This window comes from Astatotilapia calliptera, chromosome 15 (genome assembly GCF_900246225.1).
Source record: "Astatotilapia calliptera chromosome 15, fAstCal1.2, whole genome shotgun sequence".
Classification (NCBI taxonomy): domain Eukaryota; kingdom Metazoa; phylum Chordata; class Actinopteri; order Cichliformes; family Cichlidae; genus Astatotilapia; species Astatotilapia calliptera.
The window spans coordinates 34,966,350-34,985,318 of NC_039316.1; the positions used below are offsets into that span (position 1 = coordinate 34,966,350).

At 43.0% G+C, this 18,969-nt stretch overlaps 1 protein-coding gene across 1 annotated transcript; it reads left to right on the top strand.

Annotated features, from left to right (window-relative positions):
• Positions 1–13,444: 13,444 nt before the first annotated feature.
• Positions 13,445–18,815, top strand: srek1ip1 (SREK1-interacting protein 1). The gene is made up of 5 exons (XM_026143534.1): positions 13,445–13,605; positions 16,395–16,442; positions 17,180–17,332; positions 17,591–17,666; positions 17,976–18,815. Exons 1-5 carry the CDS (start codon positions 13,593–13,595, stop codon positions 18,211–18,213), a joined length of 528 nt encoding a protein of 175 aa, XP_025999319.1. The 5' UTR covers positions 13,445–13,592; the 3' UTR covers positions 18,214–18,815.
• Positions 18,816–18,969: the final 154 nt, after the last annotated feature.

Sequence of the window (18,969 nt, forward strand, 5' to 3'; positions counted from 1 at the left end):
TGCAACTCTGTGATGTCAGACCAAAGAAGTCATAACATAGAAAAACAGTTAATTACTTTAAACCTATTCCCAGGTGTATAGCACCACTTTAACTGCATACACTGAAAACTGTATTGCACGATGTCATAGAAATAATGCTTTCATGGGCGCTTGGTGACCACATCAAAAATGTCCTAATGATCGTTGGTTTGCTAACCTTTGCTCTGCTTCTGGCTCCCTTAGCAACATCGCAAACACACACACACACGCGCACACGCGCACACACACACACACACACACACACACACACACACACACACACACACAAAACCGACTTACCTGTGCAGCAACATCTATGGAGAAGAAGTATAATTAGAAACAGTATCATTTTGACTCAAAGCCTCAAAAACGTCTTCAACACCCCCACTCCCCAGTTTTCTCCACTTACTTCTTCTTGCTGATCCACTTCCTCGACCTTTGCCTCTTTCACTTTCTCTAAACACCAGGTGATTACAGTCTGCCTCTTATACTGCCTTCTGCAACAGTGGCTGATTAACTTTCTTTCTCACTGCCGGCATATCCAAAGACATAATAAATAACCGATGCAAAAATGAAAAGCTATTTCTCTTCCAGCACTACCATGTTGCTGCCTTGGCCTGAATCTTTTGTATGAGGCAGATGCGGAGTGGGATAAGGAAACACACTTGTTTGGACAAACACACATAAATGCACTCACCTTCTTACCAGTTTACATCAGAAACATCCATCAAATCAGAGAGCCGGGCCTGTTTTCCCTCCCTGCGCTGCCCATCTTTTCTGTCTACAATGGACTGAATCAAAGTCTTTTTCTCTCTTTGTGTCCTCTGTGGACACATGATTGTCAGCAGCTCACATAGGTTCAGGCTTTGTAGTTGGCTGTGAGGAAGAGCCTGAGTTGGTTTCAAAGGAGTCAAACTGGGACAAAGGGTTTAAAGAATAGACTCGAATAAACAAGTGTGAGGATGCTGTATGTTGCAAAGACACGAATATGTGCTAATGAGAGGTATATTTGATTGAAAACAGCCAGTATCGGGGAGCGCAGACAGCGTGGAAACCCAGAGAGAAACATTTGTATTCAGGATTGTTGAGCAGGTCTGAGGGGAGAGAAGATGAGTTCTAATCAACACGACTGTGGTGTAGGCTACCTGCCTCACATTCCTTGCCTCCCACTCAACTAAGCACTCTGCTTACCCTAGATACACTCCACATCAAAGAGCCCTCATTACAGAAGCGATCACACTTGCAGGGAAAGAGTCAGGGTGCGAGAGCAAGAGAGCACAGAGGGAGGGAGGGAGGGGAGGGAGGACAGGAGGGCCAAGGAAGAGCAACAACGCTCAGAAGAAGCAGAAGTATCATACAAAATAAAAAATCACTTCCAGCTGCGTTTTTCTTCAGCTGGCAAGACCTTGAAAAAACACAACAAACAGCTGCTGAGAACAATGTGCAAAAAAAAACAAAACAGCTTGAAAAATCTTATTCAAGCATAAAAGAAAGTATGTGAAGGCCTAGAAGATTAATTTTAATAAATCCAGAGTCCAGTCAGCGCAGTCAAATAGCATAAATTCAAAGTCAAGCTCCAGCTCCTCTTGGCTTTTGTTTTTCCTTTTGAAAGTGGTCCAGAGAGAGTTCCCCTTTCCCCCCACGGCCACCCAGGCATGATGCTTGTACTTGTGGGAGAACATTGTGTCAGTCGGTTAGGTCAGGCGACTCCACGACTGGCGCTTGAGGTCAGACGTAGGTTTATTTTTCTAGGCAGGCCCCTGCCAAAAAACATCCTCTGCAGTATCCTCAATATTCTCCAGGTGCTCACCAGACAGGGAATGTAAGCAGCACCGGAGGAGACTGCTTCTTTCGTTCAGCTTGTAAAGAGACTTTTATTTCTGTTTTACAAATTGACCATTTCGGTTGAAAGCTCACGCGTGGATTAGCAACACAGAAATTTGTCGCTGACATTTCTTTTCGGGGCTCACTCGACCACCCAGGGGACTTCATGCACTGATACATTTAAAACCCTTTAAAGCAACTCCTCAGAGTTTCAACCTCTGTCATTTATTTGACCTATGGAAGCAATTCAAGAAGTGTAAACTTTCACTCAGAATAAAATATTGCAGAGGCTACACAAAAATTCAAAAAATATTAAAAAAAAAACCGTATCATTCTGTCCGATCCTTTTAGCACCACTAACATGCTAAAGTCTGCAGTTATTATACAGAAAACAGCTGCTGTTATGTATTGTAGATAGAAAGGGAATAAGCATCTTGCTAAAGCACTCTTCACAACCCTCACTCAGCCTTAGGAGGAAAAAAAAAACTGCTCATACTTAAACATTCAGCTGCCCCCAGCCCAATTTCCAGATTCTGGTTGGGAGGAGGAGGGGGGCTCAAAGAGTCACCACAGTACTTTGTGTAAGGCCACAGTTTGAAGCTCAGTCTTTGCCTTGTTTTGGTGCCACAAAGTCGTGAATAATGAATCTGAACGCACGCAAAAGCTGGCAAATGAATCCGAGTGTGAGCGTCCCAGCAGAGGACAAATTGTTTCAGTGTTTTGTTTTCAACTGCGCTCATAAACTCACGACACGTTGCCAAAAGTTTTTTAATGACTTCATAATGGTGCATGCATAAAGGCCCATTATTCATCTAATTTGGAGAATTTCATAAAGAGATGGCAACGTAACCCTTCTATTTTCTGCACATTAACCTGTTGCACTTTATTATTATTTTAGTTCAAAGTGGTTTGTGTGCGTTTGGGTATTTCTTTTTTTGTGTCGTTATCATTTTTGGAAACATATTGCATGCACTGCCACTCTTAGATATGCTTAAAGAAGATACCCGCAAATTATCAAATTATATGGCATGTTTTCTTTTTAATTCCCATTTTTATTTAATCTTTATTTAAAAGTTATAAAGTGATAATAATTTGTTTCCTTAGGGAAAAAAAATTATTTTACAGCTTTTTACTTTTACTGCATGGAGATGAGCTTGTTTATGACAGAAGACTGAGCAAAAATCGATGATGAGCTGAAACATAACAACCCCTTATATTTGGAACACAGATGCTAAAGAACGTGTAAAATGGAATAATAATAATAATAATAAATGGATGAGATCAGTCATTGATTTTAACTGGAATAGTTTTATCATCCTCAATGAAATGGTACGAAGGACATGTGGAATAATCATAACTGTCTTATATAAAAATGAATCATACAATAAATTTATATCCAACAGAGGAATCCCCCATCCTTGACTTTATGATTTCTTCCAGTAACTCAGATACGCAATTATAGTATCAGTTTTTTAGAAGTGAATACATCTTTGACAATTTTCTCTTCATCACAGAGTAAAATCCTTTGACCCTCATACTTACAGTATGTATTGGGTCTTTTATTTGTTTAGTTATCTGTTCTCACCATCAATTTCCATTCAAGCAGACTGTGAGAGTCATTTTGTCTTTTCCACTAATTAAATTCTTTGCATCTTCCAGTGGCTTATTTACTGTAAAGTTTCTCCACAGATCTGATCTCAAATAGCCTTTGTTTTAAATCTCTCACTTGAGGCAATAAACCAAAAGAGATAAAACCTGTTCCTTTGAAGTGTGTGTTAGCCTTGTTAAATAACTGATGCTTCTTAACGGCAAACCTTGAAAAGAATCACAGAGGTTTGCTGCAAAAGCTCAGATAAAGACTATCCTTAGAGTGAATATTCTACTGCTGTTAGGACCATTTTTCACATCATTTTTAACATTTTTAAACATTTTTAAATGTTTGAGGCATAGCTCTCATGAGCCATGATTGTCCTTTTTATTTTTTTTAGCATGTATACCAATAACATGAGCAGAAAAGTGAGTCAACCAAAATGAAGACTGGTCTGAGAAATAAAGAGCTTTGTGTTATTTCTGTTTGACCACAAGATGGTGTCACTCCTTCCACTTTCCAAGCTATTTCTTCTTCATTTGAAACAATTATCATGGTCAGTCATTGTTTGCGTTCTCAAGAATCAGTCTTGAGTAGGGATGGGTATCGTTTAGGTTTTATCCGATACCGGTGCCAAATCGGTACTTTTGAAACGGTGCCGGTGCTCAAACCGGTGCTTAAAGAATGGAGCACACAAAATTGGTCCTAAAACCTCTCATGTTCAGCTGGTTTTTTGTAAAAAGATAACAATGTTAGCCTTTTCTGCAGCTTTGGGGCATATATGGTATCACTCTTGGCTGGAAGCAGTGCTTAATCAATGGAAAAAACACAAACTTTGTCCAAAAACCTCTCATGTTTAGCTGTTTCCCTCTTTTTCTTTAGTCATTTTAGCCTTTTTGGCCAGGGTGAAGGGAGTATCTGCCATCAAACAAGAAGACAGCCGCATGTAGCTATGATGGTGTTTGCTAGTTCACCTCACATGCATTAATGTAATAACGTGGTACGTAAATTACACATGAACAACATTAAGCTACTCACGCAGAGAAGAACGGCTGCTGCTGCCATCATCATTTCTGCTACACTGACAGGGCTAGGGGCCAGGACTCTCCTCTTCGGGGTTTTTGGGGGATATTGCTAACTCCGGGTCCGTTAACAGGCAACCCACGCACAGTAGATGTGCTCGCTGTGAGGTCTCGCAGCAAGCTATCATACGGCGCATTTCTGGGCTTTTAAAAAAAACTATGCGTCGCCAGGTGTTTCATCGGATTTCAGGTGTTACCTCCTTTGACAGTATCACCTTAAAGCACTTGTTGCAGGCTGCTGAGTTTGCATATTTTGCTGTGAAGTACAGCCAGACTTTTGACCGCTTCGCCTTGGCCATTTTTAATCTGTAGCTCTGCTCTAAAAGAACGTACGTACCTGGCCCCGCCTACTATCCTCGGAAACGTAAAATGATTGGCTAGAATCTAAAGTGTATCACAGCTCAGGAAAAAAAAAGCACCGAAATAAAGCACCGAAATGTGCGTTGCTTTTCGGTCTGGTTACTACCGTTTATGTCAGACACCGGTACCCATCCCTAGTCTTGAGCAAGTTGTGATGCATATTTTGCTTCCCTTCCTTTTATAAGAACCCTTATTTAGCCAGGAACTCCTATTAAGATCAGATCTTTTTCACAGGGAAGAGTTGGTCAAGCAAGGCAGCCAAAAATATTAAAAATACAACAAGCTCAGCATAATATATAAGATTTCCTATTTTCCTATTTAGTCTAAAAACGCAAATTGTTCAATCCTTTCAGGTTCTCATTAAAAACTTCAGGCTTGCCTACACTCTCACCAATTCTTCCAGGAAAAGTGGTCAAATATTCAGTCAGAATTATGAAAGTAGCGTGTGGATAGTCTTTGGGGCCTTTTAGTTTGAGAATATGCTTCACTTCTGATTCAATAGTCTTCTCCATTTCTAAAACAAAAGGCAGAGTCCTGGGTAGTTATCCCCTTGTGGGGTTTGGCCCCTTTAGAGATGGTCTTGAGGGCCACTGACCCACTATGTGAGCCAATGTGTGAAAAAAAAATGGGTGGGTTGTCACCATCACTTTGAGACTTTCACCCAAGTTATGATGTGACCTATTGAGGTCATCTGAGTCGTGGTATGAATTGAAGCACCTGGGAAGCGATCCCTGGTTGTGGTAAAGACCCACACCTTTTTTTCACACAAGTACCCATATGATGACTCACATAATCAATAGAGGGTCAAGGACCCTCAGGACCACCTCCAAAAGGTGACAAACCCCACTAGGGTTAAATACCTGGGACTCTACAGCTTTTGTTTTAGAACAAAGAAGATTCTTGGATGAGAGGTGAAATGTCTTCACAAACCTAAAGAAGTCCAGTTGCCTTCTTTTTTCAGTCTCCTAAGACTTAACAGATTAGAAAAGTGCTTGTGTGAACGGGTGTGAGTGGATGAATGAATTAGTTGTATAAAGCGCTTGGAGTGCTCAGAGTAGAAAAGCACTATATAAGAACCAGTCCATTTACCATTTACCACCATGAACTGGATGACTGAGAACAAGCTTGTTGATGGCTATCGAAAATGTCTAGTCAAATGTAACTTGCTAAGAGATATTAAATCAAATATACCCCTGCATGTATACTTTTGATCCTTTTTTTCCTTCCCCGCCTGTCCCGTTTGGTTCTTTTGCCATCAGAATTATCGTCTAAAGGCCAAGAAAGATGCCCAACGGATTTACTTTACCAAATGGACCAATACGGCAAGGGGGCTTGCCGTATTGGTCCATTTGATTGACCTTTGTTTTTATTGTTTATTTTATCTTAACTTGCTACACACGGGACAGACATGACTGGGGGAAAGAAAAAGGAGATTGAGAGGTAGGGGAAGAAAAACAGTGTGGAAGAGGAACGGTGATAAAGGGCAAAAAACAAAAAAAACAAACAAAAACAGACAAAAAAAAAATACATATATCAATCACCTGGATCATCTGTTGAGAAAGGGAGGGAAAAAAAAAGAGCAATATAATAAACAACATCGTGATAATCTATGTAAATATAACAGTAAATGCCAAATGCTGAATATTATTTTGCAGCACGTAAGATCGACAGTGCACAGTGTGCTTTGAGGTAGCAGCCAAAAAAGGTGTAGTTTATGTCTGTGAGCACCCGTGTGTACACCTGTGAGCATGAGCGCGCTTGTATTCAAAAGGTTCCTTCATGTAACGATGTGCTAGAGGGTGTGGGGAGCCATTGCCCCGTCCACCAGGGCATGAAGCAGGTATGGAGGAGATCCAGGCTCCAGACATCCAGAGACCCTCAGAGCACAAGAGACCAAGGAAGACCAACGGAGCGGCAACCGTGCCACTCTCCCGGAAAGAGCTGAGGAGAGCCCCAGATGAGGGGGTCACTCCGCAGCCGCGGAGCAGAAGCCAGAGGGGGGGTTGCAGGGACGTGCCCGTGAGCTCCGCCAGCAGCCAGCTGTGCCAGAGTGGACCAAGCCCCAGGCCCAGAGGCCGAGGGCACCCCACCCCCCAAAGGGGCCCAAGCGAGCCCCTGGCTCCGACAAGCAGCCACCAGGAGTGAACCGGTGCATACCTGAACAGCACACTGGACAGTACCGGTCTGACTTGGGAAACATGAAAAACTGGGTGAATCCGTAGACTGGGAGGAAGCTTGAGTTTCACAGCAGAGGGCGAAATGACCGTGTGGATGACATACGGCCCAATAAACCGAGGAGCCAGCTTGTGGGAGGAAACCTTAAGGGGAACATCTTTAGCCGATAGCCACACCTTCTGCCCTGGAGTGTACTGAGGAGCTGGTGATCATAGACGATCCGCATAGTGGCGGTGGCAGGCAGTAGCCTTCTTCAGTGCCTCCTGAGTCCGAGTCCAGATGTGGCAGCAGCACTGGAGATGGTGCTGGACGGAAGGCACAGCCAAATCAGCCTCTTCCTCAGGGAATAAGGGAGGCTGATAGCCTAGGGACACTTCAAATGGAGAGAGACCAGTGGATGCAGAAACATGTGAATTGTGCGCATACTCTACCCATGGGAGATGTGCTGACCAAGTAGCCGGGTTATGGGAAACCATGCAGCGGAGCATGGACTCTAGTTCTTGGTTGAGCCTCTCAGTCTGTCCATTGGTTTGAGGGTGGTAACCAGAACTGAGGTTGGCTTGTGCACCTAGGGCTGAGCAGAAAGTTTTCCAAACCTGGGATGTAAATTGAGGTCCCCTGTCAGAAGTGACTTCAGCAGGAATTCCGTGGAGTTTGAAGACGTGGTCAATCATCAGTCTTGCAGTTTCCGTGGCAGTGGGTAGTTTTTCCAGGGCAATGAAGTGAGCCGCTTTAGAAAACCTGTCAATCACAGAGAGTATTACTGTTTTACGGTTGATCTGATATCCTCGTGTTGGTGTTGTTCCCAGATCATCATACTAAATGTTGTTCCAGGATCAACATTGCAAGTGACCAATCAGAATGTTGTGACGTCATACTTTTGCGACTTCGGGAAAAACCGGCGTAAAACAAAAAAACTGTACTAAAGCTGCGTGAAACCGCCTCTGTCCGCCAATCAACGGACCCTGACCCTAACCGTAACCCTTTAATAAACAGTAAGCAGAATTGATATTGTCCTTGCAACATTGGAATTTCATAAATGCACGAATGGCTTGGCGCGCAAAAGAATAACGTCACAACAATGTGATTGGTCACTTGCAATGTTGAACCTGGAACAACATTTTCATGATGGTCTGGGAACAACACCAACACGAGGATATCAGATCATCCCTGTTTTACCTGCTGACCTAGGCAGTCCAGTGACAAAGTCCAGGGAAATGCGGGACCAAGGATGGGAAGGTACAGCTAGAGGTTGTAGAAGACTGGAGGGTCGCTGATTTCTTGTTCCTGGCCCACACATCACAGGCAGAGACGTATTCCCGCACATCACGCTCCAGAGTTGCCCACCAGAAGTGACGACGTAGTAGTGCGATGGTGCGGCCGATTCCAGGATGGCAGGAAAACCCGGAGGTATGTGCCCACTTAATTACAGCCAAACGGGCTGCTGTGGGAATGAAGCAGCGACCTGGAGGACATGTGCCAGGGTCTGGCTCGTCCTGTAATGCTCGCTGGATGGATTCCTCTATGACCCAGGATGAAGATGCCACGCGGCAGGAGGTAGGAGCTGGTTCAGTGGGTTCAGCGTCTGGGTCGTAAAGACGAGACATGGCATCGGCCTTGGTGTTCTTGGAACCTGGATGGAAGGAGATGGCAAACTTGAAGCGATCAAAGAACAGAGACCAACAGGCCTGCCGGGCGTTTAGACACTTGGCAGTTTTGAGATAAGTAAGGTTTTTATGATCTGTGAAGATGGTGAATGGGTGTTCAGCTCCTTCCAATAGGTGACGCCACTCTTCCAGGGCTAACTTAATAGCCAGCAACTCTGTCTCCTACATCATAGTTGCGTTCAGCTGATGAGAGTCGACGCGGGAAAAAAAAAAAAAAAAAAAAAAAAAAAAAGAGCGCATGGGTGTAACTTGGCCTTGGGTCCTGAATGCTGTGAGAGGACAGCTCTGACACCAACATCGGACGAGTCAGCCTCCAGAACGAATGGCTTGGAGTGGTCTGGGTGACACAACACTGGAGCTGAGGTAAATAGTCGTTTGAGTCTACTGAATGCTGCCTCAGATTCAGGTGTCCAGATGAACTGTCTTTTGGTGGATGTGAGTGTAGTGAGATGAGTGGCTACCTGGCTGTAGTTGTGAATAAACCTCCGGTAGAAATTGGCAAAGCCAAGGAAATGTTGTAGGTGCTTGCGTGACGTGGGCGTGGGCCACTCCAGAATTGGCTGGATCAGTCTTCACCTGCCCCCCTGCGAGTATATAGCCAAGAAAGGTGACGGATTGTGCACGAAACTCACATTTCTCGGCTTTGACATAAAGTCGGTTTTCCAGGAGACGTTGGAAGACTGCTCGGATGTGGACATGGTGTTCCTGGGGGGTTTTGAAAAAAATGAGTATGTCATCTAGATAAACAAAGACAAACCGGTTCAGGAAATCACGGAGCACATCGTTGACCAGGTTCTGAAAGACAGCGGGGGCATTGGTTAACCCAAACGGCATGACCAAATACTCAAAATGACCTAGGGGCGTATTGAAAGCCGTTTTCCATTGCAGAGATCCAGTTTGGAGATGTTGACTAGCCGGCTAGAGGGAAGCGGAGCACCAGGTAGAAGGTCGATAGCGCAGTCATAAGGTCCGTGAGGTGGCAATGATGATGCTTTGCGTTTACTGAAAACTTCTTGGAGGTCATGATACTCAGGTGGGACGAGGGTGAGGTCGACGGGATCTGTGTCTGAGGTGTTAGTGTCAGGGGAACCTGGCGGTAGGGCGGACGTGAGGCAGTGGACTAGATAAAAAAGGCTCCAATTAGCAATTTACTCCCAGACCAGTCTATGTGAGGGTTGTGTTTCTTTAGCCAGGGGTAGCCTAAGATGAGTGGTGAATCAGGAGAGGAGAAGGTGAACAAAGTAATGGCTTCACGGTGGTTTCCAGAGGTGACAAGGGTTACGGGGCCGGCCTGATGGGTTATCTGAGAGAATATTTGATTGTTCAATGCAGTAAAAGGGATGGGAGGATCAATTTTTTGGAGTGGCAACTGAAGGAGTCTAGCGATAGCTAAATCAATTAAATTTTGCTCTGCTCCAGAATCAACGAGAGCGTGGAGAGGGTGAGAAACCTGATCTAGACAAAGGGTGACTGGTAGAATTAACTGGGGTTTGGAACTGTAAGAGGATCCGCCCACCTGTATCCCTGAAATTACCGGCGGGCAGAGCCTTTTGGCCAAACCGGGCACTGTGCTAACCTATGCTCCACTGAGCCACAGTAAAAACATGCACCCGACCGAAGCCGTCGCTCTCTCTCCTCTGGTGTGAGACGAGAGCGGCCGATTTGCATAGGCTGAAGCTTAGCCACCAGATATGCTGAATCACTAGCAAAAGAACGGGGAGAATGTGTGAATGCGAGAGAACATTCTAGTAGAAAGGCAGTACAGCGACACTGCTCAGCGACGGAGTAAGGCTCAGGTTCTGGGAATGCAGCATCGCGGAAAACTGAGCCTGAAGGAGTGGCCTGAGCTGGGGAAGACTGGGGAGGTTCTGCCACGGGTGCAGGAGACGCCGAGGACGGGTATGGAGTAGTGGAAAGAGCTGACTGAATTTCCTGCAGGGAAGCTAAGATCTTAGCCTGAGTCTATGGCTTGGCACCGGGTGTCGAGGGCCTGCAACGCTTGCTCATGAGCCCCTAAACTGGCTCCCTGCTTGGAGACTGTTGCACGTACTGGGTCTGCTGAGTCCATATTCTGGCAAGTTCATACTGTCACGGGACCGAGTGTTCTGTACTGAACAGGACTCAGGCACAGAAACCCAGAGCAGAGACAGCAGATGGTGTAACAATAATTTATTAGGTTTAAGCGCTAGAAACGCAGCAAGGGCAAAAAACAACCAGATGTGGAGTTTGACATGGCGTGGCCTGGGAAACGTGGCTAGGGCGAGGGCTAGATGCAGAGTGGAGCTGAGCAAGGAACAGTCACACTGAAGAGAGAGGACAGTGGAGTTATGGAGGTAGTGGAGGTAGCTCTGAAGTGGTAAGTTGTAAGTATAGCAGTCCTTACTTGCAGTAGGGGACGCAGAGTGTTGAGAGGGGGGGTGATGAGAATTCAGGGAGCTGAGTGGCGTGGCAAGGCTGACCTGAGATGCAGGGTCTTCAGATGGAGTGTGATGGCAGGAGGGCAGGCAGGTGAGGCACAGAGTGATTTTCAAAATGATTGCTTGGTATCCTGAGTCTGGAGGCGGCGCGTGAGCCAAAGTGAATCCAGCAAATGGGTTGATGACAAACTGGTAGTGAATGAACATCATCGTGTGGCTTAAATCCCTCTGGCTTGATTGCCTGCAATAGGCTCCAGGTGTGCAGAAGCTGGAGGAGGTGGCCCTGCCCAGGGGCGGATCCCAGGTAGGTTCAGGAGCCTTATGGAAATTCCAGCCACCCACCGCAGACCATGACAGACCCAGGTAGTGTTACCCTCTTCCCTGGGGTGGAGAGAAGCAGACCGCTCCCGACTCCACAGCAGCAGGGAGGCCCCACATTCCAGACCCCAATCGGACAGCCAACTCCTCCTCCCAGCCCCCCCGCCCCAACAGGCAACAGAGAACGGGGTGTGTGAAGACTCCAAACCTCCCTCCGCCCACTCATATGTAGTGTTGATGCATGTGTGTTCCAAGGTGCATTTAAAACCCAGGAGGGCATGGAGCTACCTGCCAGAGAACAGCAGGTAAGCGCATAGCCCCTCCCGGTATACTTTCGATCCTATGTGTAATAGAGAAAACACATTCATCCCCATGGTGATTGTGTGTAAACTTTTGACCACAAGTGTAATCTTGTTTCCCCAAAAAGAATTCCCGTTTTATTATTGCAAAACATTTTCCAGTTTTAGTAGGAGAACTGGAGTACTACACACCTACAGTATATTGTGTTTTTCAGTGTAGAATTTCCTTGCCCTTCTCATCTTCAGTACTTGTTAAATTTGGTTCCTGGATTTAAAAGTCTTTCCAACGGGTTAATGTACATATTCAGCTCTCAATATTGCCTATTGTATGCATTTAGTGCTTATTTGTTAATGGCATACTTCAAAGTAACCCCCCCCCCCACACACACACACACACCACAGAAGCTATTTCTATGTATTCTATGTATGTATTTGTTAATTCAATCTGATGTGTAATCAACAAGGACCGGGGAATTTTTAGCCACAGCCCAGTTGAAAATAGTGTGAAGTTAAATGGGGCAAATTCATTTCCAGCTTTCCTGTACTCATTTTGGAAATCCTTAGCTGCTTTTTGTGTTATTGTGTTATTGGCTCTCTTTCGACTGTGGTTTTCATTTGAGTTATTCTTGGAAACCTGTGCCTATAGAAGCTAAATCCAGGTGGTCAGAAATGCTAAATACTAACTAATTTGAGGTTGAAAATTACATAATAAGAAGTTGTTTTTAGAAGTCTCTAGAATCTGTTTTATTTCCTTTAGTTTATGATTAAGCTAATTGGACTTGGGTCATGCAGTTCATGGATCATAATTTCTGCTAGTTTTTACTGTAAATAACAACTAGCAGAACAAGTGTGAAGAAATTGAGTTCTTCACACAACAAGCTACAGGAAATATCTATGAAGCTCAATTCAAATGAGCCAATTTTTGTAGTAAAACTTAAAACAGACAGACAAAGTTACTGTAAGTAACAACAGTTTCAGTTTGGGGGCTCATTTCATAGTATTTTTTAGCATTTATAATTTTATTTTAGTTATATTATTTTCTTTAAATATCTTGCTTTTGTCTATATTTTCCAAATTAAAAAAAACTAATAATAATAAAAATTAGGTGCAAAAGTTCTTTGACTGGGCTGAACTTCAGAGCCGTGAGGCATCATATGTGTAGTTGAAAGGAACATCATTTCAATAGTAAACAAGGTAAATCACATAATTAAAACTAGCCCACGCTAAAGCATGTGGCATCATCAAAGATCAGGACTGAGATTGTTTTCGTGTATGTGCGTCCGTGCATTTGTGTCACAGCCACAGACATGATGATGAGAGCATGTCTGGGGGCCATGCATCTGTCAACATTTTCCATCTGCCAGTCCGACTCTAGCTGCCTGCAATTAACCCCTTACAAAAACCACAGCTGACTTTACTGGCAAAGCAGTCATGCATGGCACAAATATTTCAGGGTTTTTTTGTTATAGCGTCACCAGGGTCTGACAATGGCAGATTATTCATAGCTTATGTAAGTGTAAACATCGAAGACAATAGAACATTATATTTAGATTATTCACTTTTCTATATTTTTTCTTGTTTTTTTTCCACAAGAAATCCTTGTGAAAATATGTCACACAGTCTGCTGCTCCAACTCCTTTCCGTCGGGCGGCGATAATGCGCCACTAGTTTGGTTTCCTTGCCGTCAGTAAGAAAAAAATACACGAACATAAGCAGGGGGAACGCGGTAGTTTATAGAACAAGTGTTTCCTGTCGACGGTATTTGGTGTGAGGACGCTGTTGGCTGATTCGCGCTATAACAATACTAAGTTTTGCTGTTTGCGGGCTTTATTGTGGACACAGTGATGGCTGTACCAGGTGGGAATTATATTTCAAATGTGTAACTTACTTATCTTCGCAGTTTCTATTGTATTATTCATGTAGTTTTCGCTGGAATGATAAGAGCTGACAGGGTAACTAACGCATTGGTAACACAAAGTGGGGCTTACGTTTACGTTAGCTTAACGTATTTTAAGAACACAAACCCTTTGAAGTGAAGTCTGTGCAATGACTAACCCAGCGAGGAACTTGGCTACGTTTAGCACACGGGGCTACATTGCGGTTGATGTACAGAATAGCGTAAAGCACAGTACTTGTAAATGTCGAGATACTCCATGTAAACACTCATGGATTCGATTTTAGTACTTTTTGTTATGATTAGCTCTTGTAACTAGCATTAGGCTTATCTCCTTTTTGGTTGAGTAGAGAGAGTAAAATAATAATAATAATAATATATCACACAACATATGCACTCAATTAGTAACTTTATTAGATACATCTGTTACCCTTGTTGCCTTTTAAAGTAAATAATCAATCAGCTAATCACGTAGCAATAACCTGGTGCATTTAGTCAGGTCGACATGGTTAAGGTGAGCTGCTGAAATTTAAACCGAAGATCAGAATGAGGGGAAATGTGAATTTGAGTCTGCTGTGGTTGTTAGTGTCAGATGAGCTGGTCAAAGTATTGAAACTCAGTAAACTCACACTAAACAATCTATGGGGTTTTGAATGGACTGAAAAAGAGCTCATATCCAGTGAGTGACAGTAGGGCTGCCACGATTTGTCGACTAGTCACGATTACGTCGACTATCAAAATCGTCGACGACTGATTTAATAGTCGACGCGTCGTTTGAAACTTTGTAAGATCACAAAAGACGCAGGAATAAGTGGCAGGATTTAAGAGTGTAATAACGGACTGAAACAGAAGATGGCAGCATTGCATGTACAAGGATGTCAGCTACCGTTAAACCCCGAAGAAGAAGAAGAAGAAGAAGAAGCAGCTGTGTCCCAGAATTCATAGCGCGGCCCAGCGCAGTTTCCAACAATGGCGGCAGCTAGTTAGTTTTAATGTTACTCTTATTCTTCTTTCTGGGTCACAAAATAAACGTTTAACATATTTTCAGGCGAGAATGTAGCTGTGTAAACCTCAAATATCTGCTCAGTTTATCAGGACACCACATATTTTCAAAAGCGCTCCGACGTTTTCGGAGACATCTGTTACCCACTAGCTCGTTAGCGAGCCGGGGGCTAGGCTCACTAGCGCCGTGAGAACACCGGACTCCCCACAAATCGTTTTCAAACCCACCGCTGTCTTTCGCTACTCAGGTTAAATATATATGAGTCACTTAGATAACTTAAAATGTTATTGTTTGGCTTTTTTTTTTTTTAGTATTTTATTTGTTCCCGAGTAAATCAGTTTGTCTGAGATTAAAGTTATAGTTTTTGCACAGCTGAATAAACGTCAAGCAGACAGCTGATTATCAGAAGTGTGAGATGCTCCAGAATATACTCCAGTGTCCTGTTATAGTTTAGATAGCAAGGAGTTTATTAAACTTCACTGAAACAATCTGCAAATTTCATAAAAATTTAAAACTATCATCTTGTCTTTACTTTTAGTGAGCACATACCTTAAACACTTAAAGCTGTAAGCTAATGATAGTTATATAAGAGCAGATGCTGCTGGTGCAATAAGCTGTAGTTTTACGTCTAATGGATGATGATCTGATTAGTCGACTAATCGCAAAAATAATCGGTGACTAGTCGACTATCAAAATAATCGTTTGTGGCAGCCCTAAGTGACAGTTCTGTGAGCAAAAATGCTTTATTAATGCCAGAGGTTAGAGGAGAATGGCCAGATGGTCTGGAGCTGATGGGAAAGCAACAGCTGATGGGAAAGCTGTTGCTGATGGGAAAGCAACAGCTTTCCCATCAGATGCTCTCCTGCATCAAGGTATGCAGGAGAGCATCTCTGAACGCACATGTGAACGTACACGTTGAACCTTGACGCAGATGAGCCCAGAGCACAAAACTGGACAATAGCTGATTTGAAAAAAATGTTGCCTGGTCTGATGTCACTTAAGCTGTCAGACGGTAGGAATAAAATTTGGCATAATCAACTTGAAAACATGGATCCACACTGCCCTGTATCAACAGTGCAGACTGCTTATGGTAGTGTCATGGTGTGGGTGATATTTCTTTGGTACAATTTGGGCCCCTTTGTAATGCAACAGCCTACCTGAATATCATTTCTAACCATATCCACCCCTTGATGACCACAGTGTGCCTGCCTCCTGATAGCTGCTTCTAGCAGGAGAATGCACTACAACACTCAAATCATCTCAACCTAGTCTCTTGAAGATGAAAATGAGTTGACTGTTTTCAGATGGTCTCCATAGTCAGCTGATCTCAATCTAGTAGGGCACCATAGGGAGATTCACAGCACAAATGTTCAGCCGACAAGTCTGCAATAACTGTATGATGCTATCATGTCGATCTGGACCAAAACCACTGAGGAATGTTTGCAGCACCTTGTTGAAGCTCTGCCATACAGAATTAAGACAGGTCTGAAGGCACAACGCAGTCCAGCCCTGCACTAGCAAAGTGCACTTAATAAAGTAGCTGTGAGTGGATACCTACTGTATGTTTTGGGTGCTTAAAAAGCATAGTAGCGGGTCATTCTTTATCACCCTTTCACCACTTTATATAGAGCTCAACCAGTATGTTCATTTTATAAAGGCATATGTATTTAATTAGAAGTTTACATAATAATGTGAATATGAATGCATACTTGCATGAAAATCATTAAAAAGCTCTTAACGATCTTACAGGACCTAATAAGGACAACATCAGAGCTGGGTGCAAGAAATGTGGCTATCGTAAGTAAAACTAACCAACACGTTTCATTACAAGCTTCAGAGATGTGTGGATGTCATACTGTTATACTTGTACCCCCAATATTTACTCAGTGAAAATAGACTTTATTTTCATTATTTATGAGTTAGGACGGAGTCTGTTTTATGGTGCCTCTTACCCAGCCTTTGAGCCAGATTTATTTTGGAAATAAATTGTAATTAGGTTATTTATTTATTTACAACAAGAACACGGGTGCAGCACGGTTGCACGGTGGTTAGCACTGCTGCCTCACAGCAAGAAGGTCCTGAGTTCAATTCCACCATCAGGCCGGGGTCTTTCTGTGTGGAGTTTGCATGTTCTCCCCGTGTTCGCGTGGGTTCTCTCCGGGTACTCCGGCTTCCTCCCACCGTCCAAAGACATGCAGCTTGTGGGGATAGGTTAATTGGATAATCTAAATTGCCACTAGGTGTGAATGTGCGAGTGAATGTGAGTGTGAATGGTTGTCTGTCCCTGTGTGTTGGCCCTGCGACAGACTGGCGACCTGTCCAGGGTGTACCCTGCCTCTCGCCCTATGACAGCTGGGATAGGCTCCAGCGCCCCCTGCGACCCTGAAAAGGAGAAGCGGATGGATGGATTTTTTTTTTTTTTTTTTTTACTTATTTGCATGTCCTCTTATGAGTTTCAAGGTTGAGGTTCAGAGATGTTAATTAAAAAGTGTCCTCACCGCTCTTTACCGCTCTCTCTGACTTTCATCTTTCAGCGGGCCATTTAACATTTGAGTGCCGAAATTTTGTTAAAGTGGACCCTCATAAGGACATTGTTCTGGATGTGAGCAGCACTAGCAGCGAGGAGAGTGAAGATGATGAACCTCAGGTTCAACGCGGCGAGAAGCGAAGCGGCCAGCATCGAAAAGGTCAGAATTGATGCACCTGCCTTTGTTTTCTGTAAGCTTTTAAAATATGCAATTATTTACTGCAAGGCAATTTGCAATAAATACAGCAGTTTTACATAATTCAGCATCCAATCAATACAAGCTGGAGCCTGATTAAAATCAAAAGTGTGGATTTTTGCAATTGGACAGCAGTTATTTTATTAGTTCTTTATTTATATTTATTTATTTTTGATGAGGCCTCTTAGTTATGAGATTAAAGGTGCTGGTTTTGCATGGTAGGTTCCCATGACAGCGATGATGATAGAAAAAGAAGACGAAAACGGAAGAAGAGCAAAGACAGAAAGTCAAGAAAGAGGTAACCTAAATATTTTTGATGTCCCAGTCTACTTGTTTGCACATGTTTAATGTTCATATTATATGAGTTGATGTATTAAGATAGAGCTATGAGAGTGTTGTAACACACTTGTACTCCACTGCTGTCATCCTTGTATTTATTGTGCCTGAGTATTTACTTGCACTACTTGCATAAGTCAGACTCAGTATATATTTATTACCTTTGCAGTTTATTTGGCCGCTTTTCTGAAATGAAAGTGTGTTTACCTTCATAGATAAACTGAGTTATTTGATTTGTTTTTGTCTTTTAATACTTTTTGTATTTACTTAGATCTGATTCATCATCGAGCGACGAGGAGGAGCTTTCAAAAAAGAAAAAGAAGCGCAGCAGGTCGCGCTCTTCCTCTGATGTGGAGCGTAGAAAGAAGAAAAAGAAAATAAAAAGCCAAAAGAAGAAAAGCAAAAAGAACAAAAAAGAGCACGGGAAGCATCACAAAAAAAGAGAGAAGAAAAGGAAACACGAGTCTTCTTCCTCTTCCAGCTCAAGTGACTCCTCAGAAAGTGACTGAACCAAGTAACTTTGCAGCTTTTGGATGTCCAACATATTTATTCTGCAGCCCACAAAACGTAGTATTTAGTGGCAGTCATAAATAAGGCACCTCATCTTGTTGTATATAGGTGTTTCATTAGCGAGACGAAGAATTAAAATGTGAATTTGTGTTCCGTGGTGCCACCCAATGACACCTTATGCAAATTTAACAAACCTCACCCACGTTTTTTTGACGTGTTCAGGAAAACATGCACAAAACCAAGGATCATCCCCTGCTGTAGTTTCTCTTTGTTTTTTTTTCAGGCTTTATGCAATGTCACAAGTGTCATTTGTGTTGTTTAAATGTATAGCTGTAGTCAGAAATCGTTACAGTAATGGAAGCTTTTAAGTCCAATCAAGAAACTTCAAATAGTTACTTTACAATAATTTTACTGTCTTACTGTAATGTGGTTGTCAGATTTGTCATCCACATCTTACTGAAAACCATCTGTATTTTAGAAGAGTTCATTCCAAACCATCACAAATATCAATTTTGCATACTTTACCCTTCCTATTGATAGAGCTTCATTTCATATTCACCATTTACTACTTCTGTTGTAATAAAATTTTATATTCGTATCAGTTTATGTGGAACTGTTTCCTGTTTTTGAAAAATGTCTTCTTTCGATATAACATTATGATGATGATGCTCACAAGAGATACAAGCCTGTTGCAGCTTGATTTTATTTTTTTAATCAAAAACATAGAGGGTACAGTACAGTCTTGTGGCAGGTAG